The sequence below is a fragment of the Euprymna scolopes genome, chromosome 43, assembly GCF_053919585.1.
Source record: "Euprymna scolopes isolate OS-2025 chromosome 43, ASM5391958v1, whole genome shotgun sequence".
Taxonomy (NCBI): domain Eukaryota; kingdom Metazoa; phylum Mollusca; class Cephalopoda; order Sepiida; family Sepiolidae; genus Euprymna; species Euprymna scolopes.
The window spans coordinates 10486737-10499024 of record NC_136524.1 but is presented as its reverse complement, the minus strand read 5'-3'; the positions used below and the strand labels follow the sequence as shown (position 1 = coordinate 10499024).

Here is a 12288-nt window from a genome sequence, read left to right as displayed (position 1 = left end):
TGAAAGTTTGGTGTGGGGAAACCAGAGATTGAAGCTCAGTTGAACACTTTCCATGAAAATAACGATACATCAGAGACAAACTCGCAACATCTCTTCTGTGAGATAGAGGTTGCAAGGAGGAGAAAAGGACATCTCCTACGAGGCTACGAAGTCTATTTTGAACTCTATCAAGGCAGGACAAGTCCTTTCTAGCAGCTCCTGCCCAGATGTGGCAACAGTATTCCATCCTTGGACGTACCTGGCTCTTATATAGGTAGAGAATAGCATCAGCAGTGAGATATCTACTGGATCGATAAAAAGATCCCACCATTTTTCCAGCGGCCTTGGCAACAGATTTGATATACGTGTTCCATTCAAGATCAGGAGTAATGGTCAAGCCCAGAAGCTTGTCAAAACTTGAGGCCTCCTGAAGACGAGAGCCATTCATTTCAATTGAAGACAAATGTGAATTAGAATGTTGATGATGTAATTGGAAAACAATTTAAACGATGTTCTTAGTGAAATCACAAAACTCATAAAAATTATCTTGACAATTCCCATGACTACATCAGAGGCAGAACGTTGTTTTTCAACTCTGAAAAGAATAAAAACTTTTCTAAGGAACACCATGGGTTGCGAAAGACTAAATGCACTTGCAGTGCTTTCAATTGATGAAAAAGTTCTTCAGCAGTCATTCAGAAGTTAAGGAGAAAATTATCAATCTTTTCTCACAAATTAAAACAAGAAAAATGGAGTTTACTTTCAAATGAATGTAATAAGTAAAATATTTAAAATATTTACATATATTTAGGATTCCTTTAAGTTATTGTATTTTTATACGTGTGCATACGCATAAATTATGTATATTTTTCATGTTTGTTTTATTTTTACACAATATTAAAACAATAGGTATTTTTTTAAAACAGCACCCCCACTAATCTTAAGCACAAGCCGACACCGATCTATAGATTATATTCATTAAAAGAAAGAAAAGAAAAATGTTGGTTTTGACAAAACCTTTAAAAAACTCCCAATCTTTTTAAGATGAATAACATGCGACATAAATAGTATATTAGTTGCCTGGCCACCCAGCATTGCCTGGTGCCACGGACAACAAAACTGAAGACTTCAAAAGTGTATGTAACATCTTTCTTTTAAAAAAATTCATCTGTATAGGTTAAAAAATATTACATTGTAAAATGTTAGTTAAAAAAGTGCCATTTAGCATTGAAGGTCAAAAAAAGTTAATAAATTGAGCACTTCTGCATTTTAGCGATCTTTTTGGGAAAGAGTTCAATTCAAAACAGGTAAAGAAAATCATGAAATCTACAAAACTTTTGCAAAAAATTTTGTAAATTCATAAATACATTAATGAAGTATTAGGTTGAGAAAAAAAGCTCTATTTTTAATTTTGATTTCAAATGATGTATTTTCAAATAAGTTTTCGTTATATTTTTACTTTATTTATTTTACTTTATTTGTAATTTTTAAGAATGTGTTTTGCTCTATTTAATCGTTTTAAAACAATTTCACGACATTGAATACAAGATGGAAAAAAAAGCAAATTCACACAATTTTCTTATTTGAATTCAAGCTAGGCCAAAAAGTTGTTGAAACAGCTTATGATATCAACAAAACATTTGGCTCGAGAACCACTACTGAACCCACAACGCAATGGTGGTTTAAGAAATTTTTTGACAGCAAGGAGAGTCTTGAAAATGATGGGTGTAGTGGTTGGCCTTCAGATGCTGACAACGATCAATTAAGAACTTTAGTCTTAGCCAATCCAAGCATAATTGTTTGAGAACTTTCTTCTGAATTAGACGTAATGTGAGATTGGAAAGACAAAATATACTTGATAAATGGGTGCATGAATTTAAGGACAACCAAAGGAAACGCCATTATTAAGTGTCATGTTCCCTTCTTTTACACAACAAGAATGACTTGTTTCTTGATTGGGTTGTGACTTGTGATGAAAAGTGAGTTCTTTATGACAACTAGCAATGCTTAGCTCAGTGGTTAGATGCCAACAAAGCTCCACAACACTTCCCAAAAGCCAGAGTTGCACCTAAAGAAAGTCATGCTGACTGTTTAGTGATCTGCGATTGGTCTCATCTATTACAGTTTTTTTTTAATGTAGGCAAAAACAGTATGGTATAAAAGTAATGTGAAAAAATGGATGAAATGCATCAGAAACTTCGACAACAACACCAAGCCTTAGTCAACAGAGAAGGCCCAATTCTCCTCTATGACAATGCCCAACCACAGGTCGCTAAACCAACCCTGCAGAAGTTGAATGAATTGGGCTACAAAATTCTGCCTCATCCGCCATACTCTCCAGACCTCTCACCTACTGACTACCACTTTTTCAAGCATCAACAACTTTTGGCGTGAGAAATGCTTAGAAAACCTAAGCAATATCAAAAACTCCTTCAGCAACTTCATCGCTACCAGAACACAAGATTTTTACATTACTGGCATAAATACACTTGTTTTGCGTGTGCAAACATGTTGATTTTGATGGTGTTTATTTCAATCAATAAATTTTTATTTGAGCTGAGATATGTTCATCTAAATTTAAAAGTTAAAAACCGCGTGAACTTTCTTGTCAATCTGATAACAAACTTAATTATCGGAACACTTATTGAAATAAATTAATTTTATTAACAAGCACTTTTTGTTTCAAACAAACAGTTTATTTTCAAAGAATTATGTTCATTGCCAAAGAAAATTTTGTGATTATCTCCTCTTTACCCGAATCGAACACTTCCAAAATTGAAAACTAAATGCAGAAATTCTAAAGCTTGCTCTAAATGCTTTGACTAATAATAATGCTCTTGAGTCCTAATAGAAAAAAAATGTTGATATTTTGTCAGAGACAATGTCAAAACAGAATATATTAGCTTGTAATGGGTTTTGTGTACAACTCTGGTCAAAAATTTTGTAGCATCATAAAAAATTTGAGTGCCAATAGCAAACCACAATTATTTTTGCTCTGCAATATTAAAACAATTTAAACCATTTTGAAGTATAAAAAAATTATTTACATTTAGATTTTTATAAATTTTATTCTTAATGTGCCTTCCTTTATTCTCTTGTACAAGTTTTATTCGTTTTGGCATTAATTCAATTTATGCTTCTAACCAGTAGATGGTAGGTGATGTTTTTAGGGTATTCAAGGGATGATTGCATCTGGCACAGCTTTCTTTGATTGGCAAAGGCATTAGTCAACAATTACTGAAGGAATGGCCCAGTAGTGGTGTGGAAGCCTCAGACCACACAGTATGTTAACAAGTCACCCTGATTAGTAGAAAATAAATTTGAAAAAACTCACCTTTGCGAGCAAGGTCTTCCTCAATTAGTTTGTAGTTGTGCCAATCATATTTTTCATTTTTATCAAAAACAGCTACATTCTACAACAAAAATACAAAATAATAAAAGTAGTCAAATTTTGTTTATACATGTGCAAGAAGCGTAAGAGAATAGAGATAGATCGGAGATGTAAAGCATATCTGAATAGTGAAGATATTGAGATAATGTTTCTGAATTTTTTAGATGAGGATTGATAATTTGGATTATTATTCTCATCTTGTGCTTTTTTTTCCCACATTTCGTTTGATGTAACCTTCTTGAAGTGTATCATGTTGAATTCCGGAATCTTTCTGCCAAACTCAGGAATCTGCATGTTTGCTGTTTATACAGGATAGAATGATAAAAGTGTTTCCCTAGAAAAAAAATGATATGATTCGATTTCTGTTGCTGAAAACCAGTTTTTTTTTTTTTGTTGCAGAACATCTAGTTGGCCAATTTTTTTAAATTTTTTTTTTTTTACACAGGAATCACCACTTATCAAGGCCTGGAGGCCACTTGAGGATAAGGGTTAATGGGTATACATTAATCAATGTGATTATAGTGTAATAAGCATAAGTAGTGGAAACTTTGTAAATTAGATTACTTGGGGGGGGCGGTTCATCAAGAACTTGTTTACATTGGATTTGAAGGCAATCAGATTGTCATCAGCTGGAAAGCAGGCAATCGGAAGAGAGTTCCACAAGCGTGCAGTTTTAAGAAAGAAGCTTTGTTCATGGAATCTGCATTTAGGTTTAAGCACAGATAAAGCGTGTGGAGAATTATTGATAGTGGTTTTGGCTAAACGAGTGTTTTTCGTGAAAGTTTGACGGGGGGGGGGCATAGATTGAAGCTGTGTACAAATCCTAAGAGTGATAGCAGGCTTCTATCATGTCTGAAAATGACACAATGTTCAATGATGGTTGGTTGGTTGTTTTTGTTTTACGGCATATCAACCCTTTACAGGTTTTTTTTTTTTACACAGTGGTCACCACTTATCAAGGCCCGGAAGACACTCAGGGATAAGGGTTATTGCAAGTACATTACGTTAGTGTGGAGATTTGATGAAGTGTTTACTTAAGGGGGCAGTTCATTAGGAATTTGTTAACGTTGGACTTGAAGACATCCAAGTTGTAGTCTGGTGGGAAGCAGGCAGACAGAACAGAGTTCCACAGGCGTGCAGTTCTAAGAAAGAAGCTTTGTTCATGGAATCCGCGTTTTGATTTAGGCACAGATATGGAGTGGGGGAAATTTTTCACAGTGGATTCAGCTAGATGGGTGTTTTTCGTGAAAGATTGGCGAGTGGGGACCAGAGATTGGAGTTCAGCTGAGCACCTGCCATGGAAATAACGATAAAACAAGGATAGGCTCGCAACATCTCTTCTGTGGGAGAGAGGTTGCAGGGTAGAGAAAAGGGCATCCCCCACTAAGCCACGAAGTCTATTTTGTACTCTGTCAAGGCAGGATAGGCTGTTTTTAGCAGCTCCTGCCCAGATATGGAAACAGTATTCCATCCTTGGACGTACTTGGCTTTTATATAGATAAAGAATTGCATCAGTAGTGAGATATCTTCTGGAGCGGTAGAAGGATCCCATCATCTTTCCAGCGATCTTGGCAACAGACTTGATGTACGTGTTCCATTTAAGATCAGGAGTAAAGGTCAAACCCAGAAGCTTGTCAAAACATGAGGCCTCACCCAGACGAGAGCCATTCATCACAATTGATGCCAGATGGGGATCAGAGCGTTGATGATGTAAGGATAGGAGTTTTGTTTTGGATGCATTAAAGGTAACCAGCCACATGTTCTCCCACTGAACCACGCGCTCGAGATCAGAGGAGAGAGAATCAGAGAGAACTTTGCCATTTACAGCCTTTGATGTGTTGCCGTAGATGGTCGTGTCATCAGCATAGGTGTCAACGAATGATTTAAGTATGTGTTTAGGGAGGTCATTGATGTAGATCAGGAAGAGAGTTGGGCCCAGGATTGACCCCTCAGGGACTCCAGTATTTATATTGCAGGCCTCCGATTTTTGTCCATCTACCACTACTCTTATGAGCCTATCGGAGAGAAATGATTTAATGATTGAGAAAACATTTCCAGTTATACAGTAGCTGGAAATCTTGTGAAGTAGACCCTTATGCCATACCTTGTCGAAGGCCTTTGATATGTCAAGAGCAATTGCCCTAGAAAGGAAGCCGTTGTCAAGAGATTCACTAATCCTGTGGGTTATTTAATGCCGAATCTAGTGATTTTGAGGAACGATTTTTTTAATGGAGTATATTTGTTTTTTAAGTCGGATTCTATTTAACCCATAGTTAGGACCTTAACAGATACTGCCACTCTGGGTCAGAGTGGACCTGGGAGCAATGGCAATTAAAGGATGGCTCCACACTTCCCAAGGCCCACAAACTTCTGTTTAATTTCGTATCTTGTTCTTGTTTTTGGATTTTTGGCATGATTTCGTGAAGTTTATTGTTAGGGTGTTCATTCCAGTAGGTTTGCCATTTCTCTGTTGTATATGCGTTGATACATCTTTTTAGATCTATGTATGGAATTTTAAAATTTGTATCGATTGGGAGATTTAAGGCGTTTTTTGCTGCTGAATCTGCTAATTCATTACCTTTAATACCGGAATGGCTCGGTATCCAGCAGAAAATGATTATTTTTACTGTTTAATTCAGTTAATTTTTGGAGTAATTTTGCGATTAGGAGGTTGTCCATCTTTTTATTTTTAATCGCTTTTAGAGTAGATTGGGAGTCTGAAAGGATTGTAAATTGTTTTTTTTTTGTTATTGGAGGCGAGTTTGAGAGCTAGGATTAGAGCATGTATTTCATCACTGAAGACTGAGGTTTCTTTTGGGAGGTTTAATTGTTTTTTGATTGATTTATTGAGTATTGCTGCACTGGTTATTGCGTTATTTTGTTTAGACCCATCTGTATAGATGTGTGTGTGGTCTGGATACTTTTCTTTGATTTTATCGAGATTATCATAAGTTATTGGATGAGTATGTTTCTTTTCATATTTACTTAAACTTAGGTCGATATAAGGGAATACGATTTTCCAGGCAGGGGTTTTGAGTAGGACAGTTTCATGAATTTTAGTTATGGGTAGACTTGCTTCTTTGGAAATCGATTTTATTCTAAGTCCAAAGGTTTTGATTGCATTTTCTTTTTGGTCGAAAAGGTGTTTATGGTTTGGATTTAAAGTGCTATTGTGTGCTGGGTTTGTGGGGTTGGCTGTAAGTTTTGTGTAGTATTTTAGACCAAGGTTTTGATTTCTAAGTATTGGAGGAGTTTCATGTGCTTCTGCATACAGGCTTTCTGCAGGGGAGGTTGGAAATGCTCCTAGTGCTAATCTTAGTCCGAAGTGGCATATTGTGTTGAGGGTTTTTAGATATGACTTTCTGGTGGATTGATATATGAAGCTACCATAATCTATTTTTGATCTAATTAATACTCTATATAGTTTGAGTAGTGTGTTCTTGTCAGCACCCCAATCTGTATGGGCAATGACTCGTAGGAGTTGTAATGCTTTATTACATTTGGTTTTGATGTGATAGATGTGTGGAATGAAATTTAGTTTTTTGTCAAAAATGATTCCCAGGTGCTTGTATTCGTTTACAAATGGAATTTTTTCGCCTTCAATCTGTAAGGTTGGGTGAGAGTGGAGTTTGCGTTGGTTACAGAAATGGATGCATTTTGTTTTAGTTTTGGAGAATTTGAAACCATTTTTTGTTGCCCATTTATTAATTTTATTTATGTTGTGTTGTAGTTTTCTTTCAATAGTGTGAATGTATTTAGATCTGTAGCTGATTGAGCAGTCATCTACATATAAGGAGCTATGTATATCAGGAGAGAGTTCTTTTATAATGTTATTGATTTTTATGTTAAAGATAGTTGTTGATAATATGCTGCCTTGGGGCACTCCTTCTTGATTTTGTGGGTCTGATAAAGTTGAGTCTATGCGAACTTGGAAAGATCTGTCTGTTAGGAAGTTTTTTATGAATTCAGGTAATCTGCCTCTTAGTCAGATGTTGTGAAGATCTTTTATGATACTGCATTTCCAGATAGTTTCATATGCTTTCTCAAGATCGAAAAAAACAGATGTTACGTGTTCCTTATTGATAAAAGCTTCTCTGATATAATTTTCGAGGTCAGTGATCTGGTCTATACATCCTCGATTTTTTTGGTATCCACACTGGATTTTAGAAATTATTTTGTTGTCATCTAGATACCATATAAGACGGTAGTTAATCATTCTTTTGAACGTTTTGCATAGGCAGCTTGTGAGAGCTATTAATCTGTAGTTTTCTGGGTTTTCTGTATCTTTTCCCAGTTTGGGTATTGGTATTATTGTTGCATTTTTCCAGGAAGTTGGGAAATCTTTTGTTTCCCATATTTTATTATAAATTTTGAGAAGGAGGTTTAATGATTCTGGTGGAATTTCTTTAAGGAAGCTGTAGTGCACTTCATCTGGTCCTACAGCCGAGTTATGGGATTTTTCTATGGCGGTTTCTAGTTCATTGAGTGAGAAGATTTCATTGTAAGGCTCTTGGTTTTTGGAGTTAAAGTTTATTTTGTACTTTTCTTCATGTTTCTTAAGTATTTGGAATTGTCTATTGTAGTGTTTTGATGATGAGTTTCCGGCAAAGGTTTTAGCTAGTGTGTTAGCAATATCTTTTTTATCAGTTATTTTCTGTTTATTTGTGAGAAGGTGTTTGATTGGATTCAGATTATATTTTGTAGTTATTTTCCTAATTATTTCCCAGATTGTTTTGGGTTTAGTGGTGATGTTGATTTTGTTGACAAATTGTTGCCAGCAGGATCTTTTGCATTCTTTAATTGTTCGAGTTTTAGCTCTTTGGTGTTTGTATTCTATTAAGTTGTTCGTTGTGGGTTGTTTTTTAAATTTTCTTAAAGCTGCTTTTCTGTCTAATGGCCGTTTTACATTCTGGATTGAACCATAGTTTGTTTTTTTTTTCCAGGAGAATTTTTGGGTATGCATTTTTTGGCTATTGTTATGAGTACTTCCGTGAATTCTTCTATTGTTTGGAATTGATGTTCTATTAATTTTAGTGAACAAAGTTCTTTAAATTCGGCCCAGTTGGCTTTGTTTGTGTTCCACCTGGGTATGTGGTTTTGGATGGAGTTACTGTAATTAATTATAATAGGGAAGTGATCACTTCCACAGGGTTCTTCGTAAGTGCTCCATGTATAATCCAAGAAGCTTGATAGATCACACATGGTAAGATCAATGGCACTAGTTGATCCGTTTGTTGGATTTAAGTATGTGGGATTTTTTTGATTGAAAAGGCATAAGTTATTTTTGTTAATTAATTGTTCAATTTTGTTTCCTTTTGAGTTTGTAACTTCGCATCCCCATAACGTACTGTGGCAGTTAAAGTCTCCTAGAAGAATGAATGGTGAAGGTAGTTGTTTTATTAAATTTTCTAGTTCATTTTCATTTATTGGTTCATGAGGAGGGAGGTATATTGAGCAGATTGTGATTGTTTTGTGTAATGTGACTCGAGTTGTAATTGCTTGGAGATTTGTTTTGACAGAGAAATTGCTTTGAGGTATGTTATTCCTTACAAGAATTGAGGTGCCTCCATTAGCACGAAGGCCTGTGTTATGGAAATAGTTGTATTATTCATAGTTCGGTGTTTTGAAATGGTTATTGTTTTGTAGAAAGGTTTCTTGTAAGCAAACAATGGCTGGGTTGAAGAGTGAGATAAGTATAAGAAGTTCATTATAGTTAAATCTTATTCCACGACAATTTCATTGGATGATTTGTTGTGTTTTATTTCTATGAGGCTGTTTAGCTTTCCTCTATTTCCATCTCTTTAGAAGTAGAGGGTTTATCTTTTGTTGGACTTTGTGTCTTCGGTGAAGTGTTTTGCTGGGTTTTTTCTTTTTTTTTGTTTGGATCTGGATGTCGATCTGGATCTTGCTTGAGATGTTGCTGTTTTGGCTTCTAGTTCATTTTTTCCCTCTTTTTCCCTCTTGATTACTTGTGTTTGGTTTCTTTTTTTTTATCTAGAGTGTTTTCAGTTTCCATTTTTTCTAGAATTTGGAATCTATTTTCAGTGTCTATTATTTGTTTTTCTTTTCTGGAACGTTCTTTATTTGCTGTTTTATCATTGCTTATGTTTTTATTAATTTCTGGTGGTTGTTTTGTTGGTTTCTGTGATAATTTTTTTAATGGTTCTGTTGTGGATGGAATATTATTTTCTTTGTTTGGATTTCTTATTTCTATTTTGTTTCCCAGATTTGAGTATTTTTCTTTGAGGTTATTTTGAAATTCTGGCCATTCTTTAATATTTAATGTAATCAGTTTGTTTATCAGCTCCCTATATTGATCATGTATTTCATTATGTTGGTATGGTTTAGTTGTATTTTTTGTTGTCTCAGCATATGTGTCGTTTTTCATGTACGTCTCAACTATTTTTCTGACTTCTGGAAAGGTTGTGTTTTTCTTGTACTTTACTTCTATAATTTCTTTCTTTTTTATATGTTTTGCATATTTTAGAGAAGACCAGGTGATCTTCTTTGCAGTTAGCGCATTTCACCTCATTTATGCATTTTTCTTCGGTGTGGTCAGGCTCTTTGTTGCCGCATTTTCCGTATATTTTTATTCCTTTACAGACTTCTTTATGATGTCCATATTTTTGGCAATGGAAACATCTTAATGGAGCTGGGATATATTGGTCTACTTTTACATTTAAGTAACCAATTTTTATTTCTTTAGGGATTGTTGGTTTGTTAAACGTTAATATATATGTGTTGGTTGTTATTTTATTGCTTCTTTTTATGTTTATGCGGATGTGGTTGATTACTCCTTGGTTTTCTAATTCGGTTTTTATTTCTTCTTCAGCTACTAGCGATAGTTTATAACTTCTAACTACTCCTTTCAAAGTGTTTAGTGTTTTATGGGGAAAGACTGCACTTGTACTCATGGAAATTCTTCATTTTGAGTAGAGATTGAGCATCTCTAAGATTGGTTATCTCAACTAGTAAATTTCCATCTTTTGCTTTTTTGATCATTTTTGGTTTACTTTTTGTGGATACTGTTTTTTCTATTAGGAAAGGTGATAAATTTCCAATTTTTTTATTTTCGATTAATTCGATAACCAAGAATCATGGGAAGTTTCCTTCATCTATAGTTCGAACGGTTTTTCTAGTTTTTAATTTTTGTTCTTCATCTGAGCTTGAGAGGTCAGAGTCAGAGGAATGTTTTCTTTTAAGGTTTTGAGGGGGTGCATTTGTTTTTATCAGCCATGGATTTTGGGATTTATTTTTCATTAACCACACTCCCTACCCACCTCGAAGTCCAAAATTGGGGCATAGCAAGGAGGAAATCCATTCGCCTTGACCATGTTGGGGCTACATGGAGGATATACTCTTTTGGTAAGGAGTTCTCAAGCACTATATTTTCTGTTCAATATGTCCTCAAAAATACATTTGCTCAGATGGAGTGTTGAGTTCTGGTCTTTCCAGTTGATTGACCCTTGCCACCGCCTTCTAGCACTTACTTGGTTTGCCTATTTTTTGTAGTAGGGGAGAAAAAAAAAAGATGGGAGTACCTTTAAGTTTATTTCTTTGTTGTGGTAGTTGGTACTTTGGGTGTAAGTGCTAGGGCTTGGCGTGACTGGCTGACTGGTCGGATCGAACCTCTCCAACCGCCCATCTAGCCGAAGTAAGGGCCAAAGTAATGTGTTGCAGTGCCTAGACTTTTATACACCCAGATCTAGGTTAGCTCAATCACCAGGATCACATTCTAAAGCATTACGGGTAGCAACCCACGGCTAACTGGTTGCCCCATTGAGGGATTTTTACCCTCTGCAGGGGGGCAGTCTGCTTATTCTAGTGCCCTACCAACAGGGCAAAAAAAAGGGGGGAAGGGGGCCGATGGGGTTGGGAAGTAGGGAAGGAAAAGGAGAGGGGAAGGGACTTGTGTTTTTTTCTGGAGAACATAATTAAGTTTTACAAAAGAGAATAGAAAACAAAAACAGAAAATCGATGTAGGTGCATTTCGTCTGGTAGCACCAGAATGTTCAATGAGCGAGATCAGAAATGCACCACTGTACTCTCTACTGACCTAAGTTATGACAACAGGACCATTGCCAGCACCCTCAAAATGCAAATCCGGACAGTTCAACGCTTGAAAGCATAGCTCAAAAAAGTTTCCAGCCATGATTATGGTCTTTGGTGTGGTTTCAAGTGAGGGCCACATCATGCCACCTTACATCTTTGAAGTCAGCTTAAAAGTCAACACCAAAGTGTACCTGGATGTGCTGAAGAGTGTGGTAATCCCCTGGTGCAATAAGATGGCCGCTGGCAGACCCTGGGTGTTGCAACAGGACTCTGTGTCAGCCTACAAGGTTTGACTTCAGAAGGACTGCTACAACTTTGTACTCTTCTCTCACTGGTCCCCCTTCTATCCTGACCTGAACTCACTGGACTATTTCGTTTGGTCACTGCTTGTGAAAAAGGCATGCTCCCAGTTCTGAACCTGTATCGAGGCAGTGATTGAGGTTGAAGGCGGCTACATTGAATGGATGTCAGCTCTACTACATAATCAAGTTACCTGAATTGATTTTTTTTCATAAAAGTTTTAAAATAAAGCTGTAGTGTTGTTTTCTTTAGGGCAACAACTTTATTGTTCCCCCCTGTATAGAAAGAGATTTAACTTTTACAACTGAATTTCACCAAGTACTTTATCCACTACAGATCTTTTGTGAAAATAACGATCAAGATGAGAAGAGTAGTTCAAATAATCCTGAACCGAAGTTTTGTTATATCGTCAACAAACTTACTGTTATATAGATACCCTTGGAGCAGGCATTAATATGATTGTAAGAAGCGGCTGAGTAAGTGGAGAAAATCTGTCATTACTAGCCAGCATAGTGTTACCACTGTGAAAGAAAGGATGTGTATATAATGAAATGATGTATTTAAGT

The 12288-nt window shown here is 35.9% G+C and overlaps 1 protein-coding gene across 6 annotated transcripts in view; it reads right to left on the bottom strand.

Moving 5' to 3' along the window:
- LOC145268179 (polypeptide N-acetylgalactosaminyltransferase 10-like) overlaps positions 1 to 12288 on the bottom strand; it is a gene marked incomplete at its 3' end in the record, with an annotated part of 187057 nt that overhangs the window by 72313 nt on the left and 102456 nt on the right. For all 6 annotated transcript variants that reach the window (XM_080123396.1, XM_080123398.1, XM_080123397.1 and 3 more), the window contains 1 exon segment: positions 3314 to 3392. In XM_080123396.1, the coding sequence (XP_079979522.1) occupies positions 3314 to 3392 (79 nt within the window).